The following is a 20557-nucleotide window of genomic DNA, read 5'->3' as shown; positions in this document are numbered from 1 at the left end:
ACACTGCTCAAGGTCACAATTACAAAACAAGCCCTTCTTGCTACTATTGAAAACTCTCCCAGGTGCTTCGAGAACAACAAAAGGTCTTGGGGCACCTTATAAGGTGCCCCAAGACCTTTTGTTGTTCTCGAAGCTACAGACTAACACAGCTAACTCTCTGATACTTGTCTCCCAGGTGCTAATTCCCAGCAGCACAGAACAGGTCTGGCTTGCGTGAGTCCTCCTCATGGGGCCCCTCTTTGGCGTAATTCTGGAAATAGGCCACCGTGTTCCATTCGGGCTTAAACAAGATGATGTAACATTTAGGGATGTAATAGGAGGCCAGGACCCCAAGTGTGCACAGCAGCACCCCAAAGATCTGCGCTGCCGGCTGCTGGACGGGTTCCACTGTGCTGTAGGTGGTGACGAAAATGATCCAGGTCACGAAAAAGGCCAGCATGCTGAACGTGATCCCCCGGGCAACGTTGTACTTCTTGGCAGGGGTCTGCACCATGAACGTGCAGAGGAAACAGACGAAGGCCAGGCCGCCATTGTAGCTGTGGATCAGAATGAAGGCAAACCAGGACTGAATGTTACACTGGATCAGCACCTGGGAGTTCAGGAGCTTGTAGTTGTTCCCTGGGCGGGATGGAACTGCATACACGTACCAGAAGCAGAGCAGACTTTCTGTCAGGCAGACAAGGGCAATCACGAGCCAGGCCCTCTTCTGGGTCAGCCAGAGCAGGAAGCTTTCAGGGCTGCTTTTGAACTCCGTCAGCAGGACGATCTCCAGCGACTTGACAAGGAAGGTGGAGAAGCAACCACAGAGGCACAGGGCGTAGAAGGGCTGCTGGATGCTGCAGCTGACCGTGGTGGGCTTGCCGATATGGAGGCACAAGCTCAGACACATCAGCAGGAGGCTGATCAGGGCAAAGATGCTCCTGCTGCCCCCAGATGCCTGCACCATGGGCGTGTTGAGGTGCTTAATGAAGAGCCCAGTGACCAGGATGGTCAGCACCATGATGAAGACCATCAGGACCAGCAAGCCGATGATGAGCGGCTCATCCCAGAAGAGGTACCTCTCGCTGCGGTCGTAACACTGGGTGCTGCGAACCGGCGACCACTGATGTTCTGGGCACGCCGAACAAAACAAGGCCTCTGGAAGCCACCAATGAGAGGGGGGCGTGAGACGAGGTGGAGCGGTGAACCCCGTCTGTCTAGGCTGTAAGGAGGCTGGTGCAGGCCATGTGACAGCAGACCACCGCCATGGACAAATGGAGCGGCCAGTTCAGCTCCTACAGTCCCTGGGTTCAAAGTGCCATCCCAGAAACTGGCAAGTGTATTCGGGGTCCCCAGAGCCAGGCTTCTACCCCCCCTCACCCCCAAACAAGCCCCTGCTTTGCTGCTTCTGCTCCCTTCCCCTGGCAGGAGCCCCTGCTTCCAAAAGACCCTTGAAATTTGCCACAATGATATTTTCACCCTCTTACAAAACTAAAAGGCATCCCATCCTGTCACATGGGCCCACTCCCCCTGCTTTGATGCTACATGGGATGTTCTTGCAGCCCTTCAAAAGGATGCTGGACCAAGCACTAGAGTGTATATTATGGGAACAATTCCGCACTGGCCAGACCACTAGGTGAGCAAATGCAAGTGAAAAAGGTCTCACCTTCCCCTCCCCCATCTCTCCATGCTGGACCCTACGTGCCACTCAAGCTGTGTACAGGGACTGCAAAAATAGGGGAGGGGAGAGCAAATTTCTCCACCTTGGGACTGGCATAGTTAACCTTGGCCTATTCAATGTGTATGAGGTACAGTAAGAGCAGGCCAAGATGTGGGAGGGGGGTGTGTGCAGCGCATGCCTCTGTAGAAATCTGGGGCTGTGATTGGGCCCTTTAAAGGGTAAATTAGAGCCACCCTGGGGTTGCTTTAACTTATGGTGAGGGAAGCACTCAGCCAGCATCTGAATGGGCATGAATCGCTTCAAGCCAACTTTGTCCCTTCTCCATGCAGTCTCAGAAGAGCAGCCCACATTTGGCCACCAATTCTCCTTACAGGCTCTGGGAAGCTGCATAGCTGTACAGCCAGTGGCCAGCTGGGCGAGGGGCTATTCGGATAGCTGCCTTTCCCAAGCCTCACCTTTGGCGCTCTGGTAGGTGTTTTCTCCACAGTCGATACAGTCGTAGCAGCACAGGTGGAACCCTTTCACTCGCTTAATCTGCCCTGACTCACAGTGCTGAAAGCAGGTGGACACAGGCTTCTGGAAGGGCAACAAGGCCACCGACATTCAGCAGCGGATCACTGAAACAGCTGGTTGAGTGTGGGCATCGCTGGGCCTTACTGCAGAGCTCAGCAACCTTCATCACCTTGTGGCACACTTCAGCACTCATCATTTCATGGCACACCCAGTATGTATAACCCAAGCCTCCCCCTCAGAGCCCGGTGTAGCTGCCCACAGGCAGACTCGAGCCAACACCCTCCGGAGCTTAATGCAGGCGCCTCTACAGCATGAGCTAAAAGCCAGCTGGTTCTCATCTTAGGCTGTAGAGGACACTCATTCTTTCTTTGGGATATGGACTAGGTACCAATACATGGGACAGTTAATCACACATGGGTGTGTGAGTTACACAGGCACCCCCAGCTCCCCACTCTAACCCAATCGCCCAGAGCCAGGCACCCCCATGCTATAATCCAATCTCCCACGCCTCTCCCAGAGCCAGGCACCCCCATGCTATAACCCAATCCCCCCCACGCCTCCCCCAGAGCCAGGCACCCCCATGCTATAATCCAATCTCCCACGCCTGTCCCAGAGCCAGGCACCCCCATGCTATAATCCAATCTCCCACGCCTCCCCCAGAGCCAGGCACCCCCATGCAATAACCCAATCCCCCCACGCCTCCCCCAGAGCCAGGCACCCCCATGCTATAATCCAATCTCCCACGCCTCCCCCAGAGCCAGGCACCCCCATGCTATAACCCAGTCCTCCCACGCCTCCCCCAGAGCCAGGCACCCCCATGCTATAACGCAATCCCCCCACGAGCCAGGCACCCCCATGCTATAACCCAATCCCCCCACGCCTCCCCCAGAGCCAGGCACCCCCATGCTATAACCCAATCCCCCCACGCCTCCCCCAGAGCCAGGCACCCCCATGCTATAATCCAATCTCCCACGCCTCCCCCAGAGGCAGGCACCCCCATGCTATAACCCAATCCCCCCACGCCTCCCCCAGAGCCAGGCACCCCCATGCTATAATCCAATCTCCCACGCCTCCCCCAGAGCCAGGCACCCCCATGCTATAATCCAGTCCTCCCACGCCTCCCCCAGAGCCAGGCACCCCCATGCTATAACCCAATCCCCCCACGAGCCAGGCACCCCCATGCTATAACCCAATCTCCCACGCCTCCCCCAGAGCCAGGCGCCCCCATGCTATAACCCAATCCCCCCACGCCTCCCCCAGAGCCAGGCACCCCCATGCTATAACCCAATCTCCCACGCCTCCCCCAGAGCCAGGCACCCCCATGCTATAACCCAATCTCCCCACGCCTCCCCCAGAGCCAGGCACCCCCATGCTATAACCCAATCTCCCACGCCTCCCCCAGAGCCAGGCGCCCCCATGCTATAACCCAATCCCCCCACGCCTCCCCCAGAGCCAGGCACCCCCATGCTATAATCCAGTCCTCCCACGCCTCCCCCAGAGCCAGGCACCCCCATGCTATAACCCAATCCCCCCACGAGCCAGGCACCCCCATGCTATAACCCAATCTCCCACGCCTCCCCCAGAGCCAGGCGCCCCCATGCTATAACCCAATTCCCCCACGCCTCCCCCAGAGCCAGGCACCCCCATGCTATAACCCAATCTCCCACGCCTCCCCCAGAGCCAGGCACCCCCATGCTATAACCCAATCTCCCCACGCCTCCCCCAGAGCCAGGCACCCCCATGCTATAACCCAATCTCCCACGCCTCCCCCAGAGCCAGGCGCCCCCATGCTATAACCCAATACCCCCACGCCTCCCCCAGAGCCAGGCACCCCCATGCTATAACCCAATCTCCCACGCCTCCCCCAGAGCCAGGCACCCCCATGCTATAACCCAATCCCCCCACGCCTCCTCCAGAGCCAGGCACTCCTGGTCTTGCCCCCTGCTGTAACTAGATGCTGGCAACTCACCAGAGCTGCTACCCACCACTGCTCCAGAGCTGCCACTACGGCTGTCACACGCTTCTCCCACCAAGCAGTGGAGTACGTGCGCAGAGCAGTGGACAGCACGGCTGTGAGGCACACAAAGCACTGCTTCACGGCACACCGATTGGAGAGCACTGCCTTACTGGATAGACCCAGAGCTCTGTGTCTGAGGACCTATAGTGCTAAGGGGGAACCGCCTATAGCTCGCATAGCAGGGGATCTGGAAGAGCTTCTGAAGCTGTAAGGCCCTGAGAGGCCACAGTAAGAGAGCTGGGGAAGAGGTGAAGCTCTGTTGCCTTGTGGTAGTGGCCGGCAGAGCCTTTGCCCTCACCTGGTTATCCACGGTGTGAAAGCGAATCTGGGCGGTGTTGAGTTGTAAGGACTCCCAGTAGTCTCCGACGGGTATGTACTGGAGGCCGCCTGGCTGCCGGCTCCAGACCACGACGTCGTAGCCGTGGTTCATGCTGTGGCAGCCATCCATCTGGAAGGACTGGTTGTCAAGGGTGAACTGAAGCGTTTTCATGACCTCCAGCAGCTGCAGGGCAGAGGGGAGACAGCCCGGTCATTCATGGCAGGCTGAGAGATTTTGCCACAAGCTCCCAGCTAGAGGGCATGTCACTGGAGTGGTTGCAGCCCGAGCAGATGTGCTCAGACTCATGCGGTCACTAAAAGAGCATCAGGCTAACCCCACCGGTAAGTACTCAGGGCTTGGGGTGGGTTTGTCCAACCGCTGCTGTTGCCAGGGGACCCAAGCAAAGTGGATTCAAGCTAACTCAGGCACTTCTGCTAAAGTTCCCGCCATGCCTGCAGTGCAGCTACACTGCCATGGGAGCCCTGGGCTCAGACTGTGCCTACACACACACCACGCTAACCCAGGGCTGGGCTCCCTGGGTACAGAGCAGGGGCCGGGCTTCAGGCCATAGTGCTTTGTAAGGTAGACACAGACCCATTTCACTCATCTCCTTGAAGACTGCCAAGCGTATTCCACATTCCCATGGGCCATGTGGTGGACCGTCGCGGTTTCCCACAGTGCTCCGCAGACAAAGGCTTAGAGTGGCCACCTTTCGGGAGGGTGCTTGGAATTACCAGTGAATGTAGCAGCGGTGTTGTGAGGCCCCACAGGTGCAGCGATGTGATGGCAGGAGGGCCTGGCTCTCTGCCCCAGATGAGGTGGGGCCAAAGGCAGATGGGACAGGGCATAAGACAGTCAGTCTTGTCCTCCCCCATGTTCTCCCTGAGCTGCCCACAGAGAGGCACGCAGCACTCTGCCGCCTTTCAAAGGGGCCCAGAGCTTCTGCTGCAGCGGCAGCCCCCTTCGAAATGCTGGGCCCAGGGACCATTGGCCTCTTTCCCGTCAGTGGGCCTGGAGCATAGACACTTAAGCCCAGGATAAGCAAACCCATTGTCTGCTGACTTAAGTTTTACTACCCTGGTTTTCTAGCGCAGTAGAGACAGGCCCACTCTGAGTGTGGCAGTGGGCTGGGTATCATTTTCTGATTGGCCAGCTGTGTGTTTAATGGCCCTTTCATGCAGGGTGGGTTTGTATTAATAAATACTTGGTTCATATGTGGCACTAGCCATAGGAAGACCTCAGGCTGTCACTCTCCCAGTTTATAGCTGTGGGAAACTGAGGCACATAGAAGGCAAGTAACTTGCTTGGAAGTCAGCCAGAAGGCCAGGGACGGCGTTGGGAATAGAATCCAGGTGGCTGGATTCCCAGACCACATCTTGGCCACCGCCAGAGCAGAAAATTGGATCTCACGGGCCAATGACATGATGAGACTCAAGATCAGGGGGTCAGCAACCTTTCTGAGGCGGAGTGCCAAAATTTGGCTTGTTGACCCCTATGGACGGGCCGAGTGCTAGTGATAAACTTTAAAGTCACCCTTAGTCCTATGTACAACAGCTTAATTAATAAATAAATGAAGATACAGCACTTTACCATTGAGGGGTGGTTGGTAGCATTAGCTTTCTGGTCTTTTACTGATCCACAGGCGGCCTGGCTTTGAGCAAGCTCCCTGCTGCATCAGGGAGTAGGGCTGGGCTGAGCTCCCACCTCGCAGGCCAAAGAAAATCAGCTCACGTACCCCTCGTGGCACCCAGGCTGCTCTAGACGGTGCTGGTCCTGCTGGGAGGGCAGGGGACTGGACTCAATGACCTCTCGTGGTCCCTGCCAGTTCTAGTGTGCTATGGTTCTCTGAGCTGCTGTGGGAATTTGGATGTTTGAATCGAGGATTTGATCCACGTGGCTCAGATGATGGGCTCATATTGGGAGGCAGCCAGAGACCTCTATGTTAGCATTTGAAAAGGCAGCGGTGGTGGTTGCAGGGGGCGGGGGAGAATAGCTGAAAAACTGCCGAGAGTCCAGCTCTCACTTACCTGCCAGGATTTGATGGTCACTTTTGGGCACGCTCTCTCCATGCACCCCAGGGCCTGGTGCAGCGCATGGGCCATGCTGTACACGGCTACATACACCGTATAGACCTGCTGGTGCTCCAGCAAGTGAGAGACATTCTGCAGGGAGACGTCATTGCATTGCTCACACTGCGGGCCTAGCACTGCAGCGTCGGTATCATTGCTGGGCTGCTGGGCAGCCTGGCAGAAACTCTTCTGCTGGACAGAGGCGAAGAGGTCTGTGACATAGTCCTGAAAGCCAGGGACGTGGCCTCCCTTGATGGTAAACCCGATGACTGTCCCAATGGTGTGGATGTTAGGGATGGCGGTGACTATATCAGACATCGCCCATGCTTCCGTGGCCACCCAGACCTTCGGGCTCAAACCATGACTGAGCCACAGTTCCAGCAGGGCCTTCACTGGCCTGTCCACAGAGAAGAGGACAATCACATTCACCTGCGTCTCATTGATGTTCTTGATGATTTTCTCCAGTTTCCTGAGATCTTGCGCGGAGGGGTCAGCAGGAATCAAGGCCTCATAGGCTATGCAGATACCCTGCTCTGTGGCCAAAGTGGAAAAGGAACTTAGTCCTTCACGGCCATATTCATCCTCGCTCCCGAGGGCCGCGATCCAGTTCCAGTCAAACTTGTCCAGCAGCTGCACCAGGGCTTCCGATTGCTTCATGTCACTGGGGACTGTCCGGAAAAAGGACGGGTAATAATCTTCCTGGCTGAGTTTCTCACTAGTGGCACCGTAGCTGACCTTGAAATGGGGGACAGACCAGTCGTGTGTCAGAACAGGGCTGCACTAGACCATATGAAAAAGAGGGCACCCCTGCGGAGGAGCATATCTCTAGCTGCTCACTCGTGTTGTATTACTGTACGATAACACACTAATACACCCGGGGGAGGGGGAGTAGCTACTGATACAACTACACTCCCTCTCAGGGGTGTCCCCTTTTTTGAAAGATCAAATCTGCTAACCCTATTGGAGGTAGGCAGTTATGGTTGTGTCAGTCCCAGGATATCAGTGAAGGTGGGGGGATAAAGGGGTGTAAAACTTACTAACAACAGCCGGTGACAGAGACAAGCTTTCGAGCCACTCAGAGCTCAGCTTGACTCTCTCACCAACAGACATAGGTCCAATAAACAATAGTACCTCGCCTGCCTTGAGGTGTGATTTCTATCTGAGGCAGACCCACCCTTGTAACACCAACATGTGGAACCAAACTTGGGTCCTCTGAAGCTTAGTGCAGGAGCTCAGAGCCAGTTGGCTCTCAGCTAAGGTGGGAAGGGAGACTTGCTCTTTCTCGCTGTGAGAGGCCTAAGTGCCACTACATGGGACAGTAAACCACAAGAAATTGTGTGAGTTACACCCGTGCTAGCTCCTTGAGCTCGTGTGCTGAAAACAGCCCTGCAGACACTGTGTCCAGGCTGCGGGACAGGCTGCCCATCCCGAATACATATCTGGGACATTGGGTGGGATTGTTTCAGAGAGGCCAGACTGCCCTGCTACCTGCTCAGCCCTGACTGTGCTGCTGTTTCTAATGCTCTAGCTCAGATACAGCTGGTGTGCGTAAATCTGCCCAAGACGGAACGTCCATCTCCAGCTGCAGTACAGATGTAGCTTTGAGAGCAAAGCTGGTATCGGAGAGCATTTGGAGCCAGCGTCATCTATTCTGGCTTGTCTCAGCCCAATGACCTCTGTCACAGGGTCCCTAAGGGACAGGTTTGGGGTAAGGCATCAGAGGGAGCCCTGTGGCACTTTAAAAATGAACCGATTGAGCCTATGTCTACACTTCCCAGGAAGCTCCACTGGCTCAGGGGTGAACTTCTGGGGGTGGATTTTGCGTGCCTAGTGGAGACATGCAAAATTGACCTATCAAGGATCAGCAGTCGACCTCTGTGCTCCTTGTGCGATGCAGGGAGTAAGGGAGGTCGACAGAACAAACTCTCCCGTCAACCTTTTTCTGTGGGGGGCAGCCAAAAAAGCAGGTTGCAGATATGCAATTCTAGCTCCAGCAACTGCATAGCTACAACTGACATATCTGTAATCAACTTATTTTTCCTAGCATAGACATAGCCAGATCTGGGCATAAGCTTTTGTGGGCAAACCCCCAGTGTGCACGAAAGCTTATGCCCAAGTCAGTCTGTTTGTCTCTAAGGTGCCTCATTGTTTTTGCAGGTACAGACTAACACCGCTACCCCTCTGAGACCTGGCCTAAGAATGAAGGAAGTAGATCAGTTGTCATTCTAATGCCTGCAGTCTCCCAGTCTGTGACCTTCCCTGGTCTATAAATTGCCATCACTGGTCATTGCCATCCCCCGTCAGGGCAAGTCTGAGTCCCATACAGCCACCAGGGTGCTTATCCACACACCAGCTCTAGGAAGCAGGCCCCATTTTACACATAGGTGACTGAGAGGCATAGCAACTGCCAGGTCTATGCTAGACCTGAAAGTCAATCCTAGATATGCAATTCCAGCTACAACAATCCCATAGCTGGGATTGATGTACCTAGGGCTGCTGCTACACTACCATTCTCCCGTCGGAGGTGCCACGGTAAGGAGGCAATTCGAAGCAAGCAAATGAGGTGCTAATGTGCATATTCAGTGCCTCATTAGTGTAATGGCGGCTGTGTGAACAGACTTTGCATTGCAGCTTCACAGTAAAGATGGGGGCAGCTTCGAACTAAGTGCGCTGCTTCTATATTCCCTTACTCTGATCTAGTTCTGTGGGAGTGAGGGAATGTCAAAGCGGTGCGCTTGTTTTGATGCTGACCCCATCTATACTGTCAATCTGCAATTCGAAGTCTGTTTGCCGTTATGTTAATGAGGTTCTAAATATGCACGTTAGCACCTCATTAGCCTGCTTCAAATGGCCTCATTACCATGGCACCTCCGAAAGGAGAATGGTAGTGTAGCAGCAGCCTAGGATCGACTTACCTGGCCATCCTCACAGAGGCAGGTCGGCAGGAGAAACTCTCTGTCCACCTCCCTCACTCGTCCCGACAACGAGGAGTACAGGGATGGACTCTCAAGCCCTGATAGTTTGATTTCACGCATCCGCTCTACGTGCACGAAACTGAACGCCCCGACCGGGTCAATCGCCTGGTATGTGCAGATGTACCGTCGGTGACACACCTGTGTCGGTGCAGCTCAGGGATTGCATCCAGCTCTCCCAAGGCCCAGGCTAACTTTCTAACCACTAGACACTCCTGCCTCTCATCATCACTGGTCCAAACCCATATAAAGCAAAAGCCTTGTTTCTCCAGAGACTTACCTGTGGGAGGAGAAAGAAGCCGAAGAGCTTAGCTGTAATCAGCGCGAGGTCGGACACATATGGGCCAATCACAGCTGTTACTTGGGTCTGATAGTCGGTGTAGTTGCACAGAACTTTGATCCCTGTGCTGCCCTTCTGGGTGAGGAACAACAAGCTGGACTGTATGGTCACCACTGGCTCTAAACAGGTGTCGTGGATGTCATAGCCCAGTTCTATTCCCGGGAGGAGGGAAGTGGAGTTGTTGATTTTTTCTATGGCAAACTTCATCCCTAGAGCCCATATCAGGCCAGTAGTGTATAACCTGCAGGTACAGAAAATGGCAAAGCAGGGACCCAGAACTGAGCGCAGTTGCAATAGGGATGAATTTATGCTATGCTCTTTAATCTCTCGGCAGCTGTGCATTAGTACAGATGAGTGGAATGATAGTCGAGCCTGCCTCTAGCACAGCTGTGTTCTCCGGGCAATGACAGTGATCAGAGAAGCTTTCCAGGAACTAGGACCCCTGTAATACTTTGCACCTTCTGCCTGAAGATCTCCAAGCACTAATGAATTCCACTTCACAGTCTGATTGCGTGGTAGGTAAACATATTATCTGCATTTTACAAGTGAGGAAACTAAAGTCCACAGAGGGGAGTTGATTCACCCTGTGTCACACAGGAGGTCTGGAACAGAGAGGATTCAAACCCAGTGCTCTTGACTCCCTATGTTAACTACCAGCCCTTGCTATTATTTGTGGAGCATTCTGTTGACTTCAGGTCTGTCCTTTACAGGAGTCAGACCCTGAGTAGCACAAGAAGGGCTTTTTGTCATTCCCCACCAATGGAAGGCTGTTTACATACCACCATTGTGGGTGTATGAGCTGGTAGTGTTGGCAGTTTATATAATCCCTATAAAACTTTCACCAAAGAACTTTGAAGTGCCAGTATACCTGTGCAAGACAAGTGAATTTGCTAGCTCATGCTGAGCCCTGCCTGCAGCATTCAGCTGCAGTGTGATAAAACACACACTGTAAGGTGTGTCTTGATTTGCTTTCTGGTGTTGGTGTGTGGAGTCTGCCCCCCATGCACACCCTCCCCAAACACACACACATTTGCGCCATGTGAGGTTCACTTCCCCTCAGGCTGGCTCTTCCTGGGAGTTGACTCAAAGCAGAAAGTAATCCAGAATGGCCAGATTTCATCCAAAGCCAGCAACGCTGCTGAGAGGCATGTGGTTTCCACCTGATGCAAGGAACTACACCCAGGTCTGCTTGTGTTGTGAGATGAGGGCTTGTGGAATCTTCGCTAAACGTGAGTGTCACCCGTGTTTGTAGTTCCTTATTTAAAACGGCACCTGTTCCACAAGAGGCTGGGGGAACCTCTGTTCTGAAGCTTTAACAGAGCAGGCACTGGCCAACAAAGAATTCCCTCCCTCCTCAACTATGTCTTGCTTTCCTTACGGCAGGTCTACACTAGGGGAGAAAGTTGCCCTAAGGCCAGGTCTACACTCGACCTTAAAGTCGACCACAGATATGCAATTCCACCTACAGCAACTGTGTAGCTGGGGTCGATTTATCTACGAGTGACTTATCAGAGTACAGTGCACACATACAGTTCTGTCTGAAACCCCAAAAGATGGAAATCATCATGGCAGACTCAGGAAACTCCATTCTATTTTAACAGCCAGACGGGCAGTGCTGTTCAAATCACTGATCCAGATGGGTGCAGGGAGGAGACAGGAGCATGTGATGTTGCAAGGACCCAATGACACATGGAAATCCAAGTGTCTGGGAAATTTGCTGGCAGGTCTCAAAAATTTGCAGTCTGGAGCCTCTCAGCAGGAGAGTTCCGAAGATTTCCCATCCCAACCCCAGCCATCGCCATGGCAACGCCTTGGTGCTGCCTCATGCCTGGTACCATAGCGTGCTTTCTTCCTAACTCGCCCTGAATGTCATCTTCTGTGACTAAGACATCGTATTATTTGCTACATAAAAGACTGTTCCCCTCTCCCTCCCTGCTGGGGTGACCAAAGGCACTCCGGGCCAATTAGGCTGGTACCTCTGACAGCTCCCTTCTTACCTTTCACACACAACAACTGTGGGCTCCACTCGATTGCTCAGGTTCATGATGTTCATCGTTAAAGGGAATAAGCCTCCCAGGGTATAATCGCCAGGCTTTGTAAACTGAGCTGACATGCATGTGCGGCTGTGGACCGCCGAGTAGCCGAAGCTCAGATACAGCAGCAGGAGTCTAGCCATGGCTTTGCTGGGTCAGAGCTGCGTCCTGGGAAATTTTTAAAAGTTAATGAAAAGCTTTGAGTTGGCAGGTCTCAAAAAAACCTCCTGTCAAATGGGATTAAAAGAGGTGAGACCAACGTGGTTGTATTTGTTTAGCAAAATACATCTCATAGCTAACTTTGTGTTTGGTCTTCAGTAGTCAAATATAAAGCAGTGACCTATGTGTGAGCTCTTCTGCAAACCCAAGGGTTGATCCTGGCTCCCTTCGTTCATGAGCGGCCAGTGCCTGTATTCAGGCCCGGTGTGTCCAGTGAGTGAGATGTAATTTTGCCTGAGGGAGGTATGCAGGATTGAGCCCAAGCCCTGCAGATGATCTGATTTGAATAAAGTTGCTTTACATGACCTCTTTTATGGAGAGGCGTTTGCAAAAACTGTCTCCTGTTTGCAAATGTCTGAGACACCTGGAGTTGTGTGTCGCCTTGTGTCAACAGCTCTCAATGACTGCAGATCATCTTACCCAGTGTCTCCACATGGAGGTGGTGCTTTTATATATAGGCCTAATTGAAGGTTGGTGGGAAGTGCTGTGCACGGGCAGGGTCTGGCCTTTCAGTAGAATAAAATACTGGTTGAACCTCTCTCATCCAGCATCCTCGGGACCTGACCGGTGCCGAACGAAAGAATTTGCCAAACCACAGGAGGTCAGTATTGTCTAGCAGCATTACAAACACTTCCACTGCTTCCTGGGTACTGAGAGGACATTTGGGGTAAATTAGAGCTAAATACCAGCCCAGAGCACTGAGAGCCAGGGCTGGTGGCTGGAAACAAACTTTATGGGACCGTGGGAAACTTGGCCACACCCGTGATAGGTGGTATCCATTGAACTAACATCATGCCATATTATGGATGTTGCCAGATGGGAGAGTGCTGGACTAGACAGGTTCAACCTGTATTTGCTTTCCCTAATGATGCCCACTGTGTGTTGTTTTCTATTTGGGTACCACACCCGAATACCATGGTGGTGGCCTTATACTAGCAGGCTAAGATTTTCCAAAAGTGACAAGCAATAATAGGTACTTGGCTTGATGATTATTTGTTTTGCTCATCCTTTCAGGGGGCCCCGGCACTTATGAACTTGGCTTCTCTGTTCATCTGGACCTCAGGCACTTTTGAACTTGGAGGCTCTGTAGATTTCCCATGGTTACCCAGAGCTAGTGACAGAGCCGGGACCAGAGCTGTGTCATCTGCGGCTGAGTTACACGTCGTAACCACAGGATCATCCTTCCTTTGTACTTGGGCTACTTCTGCTCTCCTGCAGTTACTTGGGATCAGACATTTATTTACTGTGCCCACCTAACCTTAGAGGTTCGTGACTCCAGCTAAAAATTCTGCTGGCAACTAACAAAAAAGATTCTGATCTCAACAGCAGTAGGTTCTAACTTTTCTTTCCCTCTTCCCTCATAAATATTTTACTTGTCAGGCAGACAAAATCACAAAAAATGGTGTGCAGTTGAGACACTAAATATCCCATATCTTCTTGCAATAAGCCTCATTGGGGAACATAAATCATTGCAGTCGCTGACTGCTCTTCTTTCAGAGGGATCCAATATATTATTTCCCGCAAGGGCTTGATCAGTCATCCGGTGCTGCGGTTAAACAAATTGAAGCTGTGTGGTCCTAGGGCACACGGAAACACAGTGTTCGGTGTTCATCACAGCACGGTGCCATCTGATGCCAAGTGAAGGTGAAGCTGCTTTGTCTCTAATGGGCAAAGAAAATTCAGCTTGTTTGTGGGTTTTCGTTTGTTTACAGTAGATAGGGTCATGTCTGCTGCTGCCAATGTAGAGGGGGTAGATTAAAGGAACCAGATACTTTCCAAATGTTTCCTGGAGGGTGGAATGGGGCCTGTAGCTAGTGATGGGATTAGGAGCCTGGACTCCTGGATCCTGTCCATGGCATTGTCACTGACTTAATGTATAGTCCGGAAAAAGTCATTTGCTCCCACTGTGCTCCCTATTGTGGCAAAGCTCTGGCTCTGCCCCGTGGGTCCTGTGCTTCTGGCAGACAGTGTTTGCCTCAGAGGCTCACTGTGACCCTCCACACAGCCTCTTTCCCTTTCATACAGGCCAGGGTCACAGCTTGCTGAGCCATCCTCACCATGGGCCAGCCCACAGTGGGGTGGGGGGTGAAAACCCTTCCAGAGTCCTGGTTTCCTCTATTAAGGGGAGACTCTGTAATGGCTTGGGGAGATTTGGGGGAACCCTGGGCCTGCCCACTGCTCCAGGTTTCCAGCACAGGGACCCCAAGGCAGCAGCCACAAACAGGATTTCCCTACTCCTAGTCTGGCAGCTTTGTCCATGGGCCACTACTTCAAACAATCCCTTCCAGCACCTTTCCTCTGGTACCTGGCAAAGCCATCCTGCTCCTGCCCACTATCCTCATTTGCACACAGTCCTCAGCTCAACCCCAGTGCACCTCTTCCCTCTCATGCCTGGGGCTCCTGTCCTGTCTCCAGGGAGACCTTTTTAACAAACCCCACTGGCCTTAGTGGGCTGCAGGCAGGCCCGTGGACACAGGGAGGGGAGGAAAGGGGGCAGTTGCCTCACAATTCAAAGGGGCCTGGAGCTCCAGCCACCACTGCTGCATTTTCTCTCTTCCTTCAGCCCACTTGGCTGTCAGGCTCTGATAAGGTCTCATTTTTTCACTTGCTGTGAGGACTCCATTTCATTGTGAACTGGGGAGTCCTTAGAGGTTCCTGCTGTGTGGGCCCTGTCTGTCCCAAGGTACCTGATGGTTCTATCTGAAGACACTCACGCATTGGAGAGCTGTGGGAGAGTGACCTAGTAAGAGCAGCTAGAGCTTGTACTGTCAATTAGATCATCAAACCCAGCCTCTGCAAGGGCAGGGTGACTCTTCTTGAGAGAGGACCAATCAGCCGCTGTTCTGCTTGATCTTAGCTGGGAGCACGCCATTGTTTGCTTTGCAAAGAAAGGAAAGGCCGTTGGCTTGTGGGCATTGCTGATGATGGATGTACAGAATCATTTTGGCGTCCTTTGTGCTAAGAGATTATGTGCTATCTGAAGCTCCTGTGTAGCCCCCCCACCATGCTGTTTGAGCAGCAGCACGATGTGCTGATGTTACTTGGGGTTTGCTCTAAGGCAGGGCAGGTATTGTGCATAGAAAAGGGATGTGTGGAGAACCTGTTCCCACACGAGCGAGTGTAGGACCCCATGTTATGTTTACCTGCTAGCACGAGTGTGGCTTGGTCTGGAGCTCTTGATATTAATGGAAAGGCTCTTGTGAAAATTAATCGGCTTTAGTTCTGGCACCTAATTACCAGGGTGAGACTCATGCTTACGCTCATTTCTCTTTGCATGTGCCCTGGTCTTCCAAATTTGAATGTGCAAGGAGTGGGAAGGGGTGGTAGAAATCTACCACAGCTATGCCCGCATGAGGGGTCAAGCCACGGCCAGGACGCGGATTTGCTCCACATGCATATCAAAGCTGTGCTAACGGATCTTGTTTACTTTTCCCCCCCACTCAGGCTAGGTCTACACTAGGCAAGGAAGTCGATTGCATATGCACAATTCTAGCTAAAATTGGCTTATCTGCAATCAACCTACTTGGACATGCTCACTAAGGACAGTTGACAGGAGAGTTTCTCCTGTCGCCCTTCCTTACACCCCATGATAGAAGCAGTACAGGGGTCGATTGCCAACCCCAGTAGAAGGTTTTTGCATCTCTCCACCAGGCACACAAAATCAGACCCTGGAAGATTGAGTCTGAGTGGATCAATCTTCTGGGTAATGTAGATGTGGCCTCAATTTTTTTTTAACCTGAAGCCCTTAGAGGATAATCGCTTTAAATTGCTCTGCTATTGTGATGAATACTGCCTCCTCCTCAAGTCAATCTGTGAAGAAAAGCTAACCTTTATAGGAACCATAATTTGTTTTTAGTTAATAGCACCCAAACTATTCTGTCCTGGCACTGAATCAGTTGGCTGGGAACGTAGAACCAGAAACTTGTTGTATGTGACCTTTTAGAAGGAAAAAAAGACATGTAAAGACTCTGTAGTTAAATGGCAAATGCTGACAGTCCGGCTCCATGATGAATGTTACGGACCAGGGCCATGCAGCAATCGTAAGTTGCATGTCCAGAGGCAGCAGTGTGAGACTGACAAGAAGTAAGCACACACCCAATATATAATGACCTTCACGCCAACCAAACCCTGCACTCCACTTGCTGAACTGCTATATTCATGGTACTTACCACGCAGTTAGAGGAATTATGCATCAGTTTCATGGGGGAAGGAGGAGGTAGGATTAAAAAAAGCAAGTAGCTAATAAATCCCCTTTCTTTCATTTTTACATTGATGTTGGACTGTTCTCTGAAGTAGTAAGCCTGATCCCTGTGAGGGATAAATTCTTGCTATCGCTGTGATCAATCAAAGGTGTTTGGGGATGTAATACTGTCGACTCAAATAGCTACATTTCTTCTGACATCTCCCTTTTTATTGCAGAATGAACGGTACCTTTGGCTGATTTATTTGCTTGAGACAACAGAAGCAGAGATGGTTTGTAATGTTTTTTATTCCTGCTGAAATGACTTCTTTCCAACACTGTAGGAGCAGTGCTAATGTTGGTGTAGAATAGTGGTTCCCAATCTGGGGGCTGTGGACCCCTGTTGGCCAGTGAGGGTATTGCAGGGGGGGGGTCAGTTGTGGGCGGGGGGAAAGATAAATAAAAATGATCATAGAAAATAAGTTTCAAACAAATTGCAAAGTTACAATCAATAATTTCTTGTGACGAGATGTGCAATTGAACTGTGATGTCAGAAATGAGTAGACATCATTCTAGATGTTAGTTCCTTTTCCTTTTTCATTTACTGAAGTGTACATACCAGCTAGCATTGACTTTGATGGGGAGCCACGAATGATTTGTGCAGGGGCAACTGGGGTCTGCACTAGCGAAGAGGTTGGGACCCACTGACTTAGAACAGAGCTCTGCGAAGTCAGTGGGTTCAAGGGCACACAGCAAGCTGCAGCGTTGGGCTCCTTAGATTACTGATTAGCAGCGAGCCCACCACCCCCACAGCTGGCAGCATGTGCTTCTATTGATGGTGCACACCCACACATGCCTTGGCACATATAACAAAATTTATTCCACCCCCCAAATTAGAGGGAACCCTGGGTGGCACTGTCAGCATCTTGAGGGTCCCTGTCATCCCCTCTAGTCATAAAGAAAAGGAACAAACCATATATTGCGAACACATGATTAGAAATATGGGCAGAGGTCATGAGACACGCTGAATAAATTATCTAGAATTCCCCTTGGCAGTGCAGTGAGGCTTTGACATGGGGGTAATGAAATACTGGCAGAGGAATACAGAATAGTCACCGCTGGAATGTGGTAGTAAAATATTAAATGCTGCCATTAAACTCAGTGTCCTTCTCTAGGGACACACTACATATTTCTCTCCCATTAAAGAGGCACTTTCCCAGCCTTGGGTCTTCATTCTCGTTGGGACTTATTAGCCCGCCACAACTTTCAAAGTGGTTCCCCTGGTAATAAATTTATTCTCCACACTCCTGATTCTTATCTGAGCCTTTTCATCCAAAGTTACAGTGACTGATTTTCTAGCTACAGTGCCATGCGTTTCATCGCCTGCTGGTTTTCAAATCATGCTGGGAAAGAAACCCTCTAACTACTTAAAAGTGACTTGCAATGAAAGAATGCCATTGAACTTAATTCCATAGTTTGTTTAAAAATATATGCTCAAGGCCCACATAGTAAGCTTAGGAACAGCATTCAGACAGCAGGGATCCTAGATTATCTAATTTTTGATCATCCTATGACAGATTTCTGGGTCCTCTTCAGAATCAGCACTGAAATGTGTCTGAAGCAGAGAGCTAGTCTGTATTCCAGGACAGGGAAGTTGTACTGCTATTATTTGGCAAAATGGTGATTCTGTGCCTTTGAGTTTGCCATGTCATCCTCTGTGCAACTCTTCAGAGATCTCTATTCCAGCAGAGTCATTTAGGCACTGAGGCTTTCAATAAGCTTGCTATCTGAGGAGGAAGACCAGAGATCTAAACTGGAGAACTTCTAGTTTTAACACTTGAGCTTACTGATGTACTTCTTACTGATTCTGCATGCATTGTTATCACACAATGCACCTGGCCTCAAAGCCCCAATAACAAAAGGAGGTTTGTCTTCTTTTTAGACCTGCTAGATGTTAGCATATGCCGTTCAAGAAGTCCATTAGCAAGTGATACTTCTGTACATGAATTTACTGTTTAGTTTGCTGTATCCTTTTTAGAGGGAGTTATGAATTTCTTAACCACAATGGGTTGTGGCATAGTGATCAACTGACGACTGCAAATCTCTTGGTAAGATTTTTTTTTTATGTCCCATTCCCTAATCTTCAGTAAAGGGTCAGAATGCAAGTGTAGGAATATATCTAAGAATTTGAGATCACTCACTGCTGGCTTGATTTACCTGCTCACATTCTTATTTGGCTGCAAAGTCAACTCATTGCTCCAAAAATACATTTTCCTTTTCCTTTTCCAGGCTTATTTAAATTGTAAATTCTTCAGGAGATGAACCATCTTTTTGTTCTGTCTGTATAGAAGTCAACTTTTTGTTCCAAAAATATATTTTCTTTTCCTTTCAATGTGATAGCTTTATTTAAATTGTAAATTTTCCAGGATAGGGATCATCTTTTTGTTCTGCCTGTATAGGAGTTCAGCATAATAAAATCCCACAATCAGCCCTCCTGGTGCTATGGAAATACAAACAAAGGAGTGGAGTAGACAGTGATTCATTTTTAAGGTATGCATTTTCATAAGACGAAAGAAAATCTAGAGCCACGTGGTGCATGATTAACACAGCTATAGAGGCAAATTGCACTTGTTCAATTTGTCACATTGCGTTCAAGATGCTCAGTGAATGAGCTCCCTCTGGTGCACAGCTAGATTCTCTGCCATATTTCCTCGTCTACATCCAATCCCTGCAAGCTATAAGGAAGGGGTGGGGAAGCTTTTTTAGGTTGAGAGGTGTGGACCCAAAGAAAAATAAGTTGGGGATGACAAAATGAGAAACAAAAAAAAAAAAAAAACCAAAAACCTGACTGATATGGTCTCCAACTGAAAGAGACCATTCATTGCATTCCCTTCACAGGCCAGCCCCAGAAGACAGTAAGGTCAGGGCTGGTAGATTTTTGTGGGCCCCACTAGGCTCTGGAGTGGGGCCAAAATGAGGGGTACAATGTGGGAGAAGACTGCAGGCTTAGGATATTGGGGGGTCAGGGAGGGTTCAGGAGCAGGCTGAGAATGTTGGGGTCTGGACAGGCAGGAGGGTGGGGCATCTGCATGGGAGGGGGTGCAGGAAAGGTACAGCATGAAAAATAAATCCTTCTAAGCTACACAGAAACTTTTAAAAGGCACCATAATAGGAGCTCCAACGTGAATGTATATCCCAAATTAAAATTTAACACAGTAAGAGAACCAAAAAATTTCCAATGTGGCTTAACAAACAGGTAAAAGAAGCCGTGAAAAATAAAAGGGCATTTTTTTAAAAAAGTAGAAGGTAAAACCCACTGAGGAAAATAGAAAGAAACATAAAGTTAGGTGTAAAACCATAATAATAAATTATAATAATAATGAAAAAACAAAACACCAAGAAGAAGTACGAAGAACAGAAAGCCACCTAGCTCAGCCCTGGCCTGGCCTTTAACTTGGAATATGAAGCTTTCATTGAGATCTGACTTTCTTACCTGATGTAATAAAACCTTGCTCAGCTGAGGCCAGTTGCACTCTAGTTTCCATTCTTTCAGGGTCACACTCTGCATCATTTAGCCTGTTGAAAGCATCCCTTATTCCTCCTTCAGCAAGGAGTACAGGGATGCTGAAATCATGCCCTTCTTATTTCAAAAAAAATGTTGAATATAATGGGCACCTTTCAAAGACTAAACAATTTCAGGATGCTGAGGTATCCCAAACTAGCACTGCCACATAGACAGACCCTGGGGAGCAAGAGGCAGGAAATATGATAGAGGTGACCAAATGAAATTAATAACTAGCAAGTTTAAATCTAACAAAAGGCATTTTTTTTTTATTCCTGCAGCACCTGGTAGCCCTGTGGAACTCCTTGCCAAAGGATAAGGGGAAGACCAGGGGTTTAACAAGGTTCAAGAAAAAGCTAGCTAAATAAATGGAGGTTAGGTCCCTCAGTGGCTATTAACCGTTGGAGGGGAATGGGGTCCCTAGCCACAGTTTGTCAGAGGCTGGAAATGGATGACAGGAGAGAGATCATTTGATGATTACCTGTTCTGGTCACTTCCTCTGGGGCATCAGGCATTGGCCACCATCAGAAGAGAGGATACAGCACTGGACCTTTGGTCTGACCCAGTGTGGCCATTCGTATGTTCTTGGGTGTGATCTGGGCAGGAAAAGGGGTGCCGGAGTAGAAAGGTTTGGTTGGGAGGGGGGCAGCAGCAGGTTGGGGATCTGAGAAGG

The 20557-nt window shown here is 50.4% G+C and overlaps 1 protein-coding gene across 1 annotated transcript; it reads right to left on the bottom strand.

Moving 5' to 3' along the window:
* Positions 1-178: 178 nt before the first annotated feature.
* Positions 179-12066, bottom strand: TAS1R3 (taste 1 receptor member 3). The gene is made up of 6 exons (XM_075017976.1): positions 11888-12066; positions 9831-10131; positions 6537-7313; positions 4489-4692; positions 2116-2236; positions 179-1137 (listed from the first exon to the last, which is right to left on the bottom strand). Exons 1-6 carry the CDS (start codon positions 12064-12066, stop codon positions 179-181), a joined length of 2541 nt encoding a protein of 846 aa, XP_074874077.1.
* Positions 12067-20557: the final 8491 nt, after the last annotated feature.

The sequence above is a fragment of the Carettochelys insculpta genome, chromosome 23 (assembly GCF_033958435.1).
Source record: "Carettochelys insculpta isolate YL-2023 chromosome 23, ASM3395843v1, whole genome shotgun sequence".
Taxonomy (NCBI): domain Eukaryota; kingdom Metazoa; phylum Chordata; order Testudines; family Carettochelyidae; genus Carettochelys; species Carettochelys insculpta.
The sequence above is the reverse complement of the archived record's forward strand: the minus strand, read 5'-3'. Positions and strand labels throughout refer to the sequence as shown.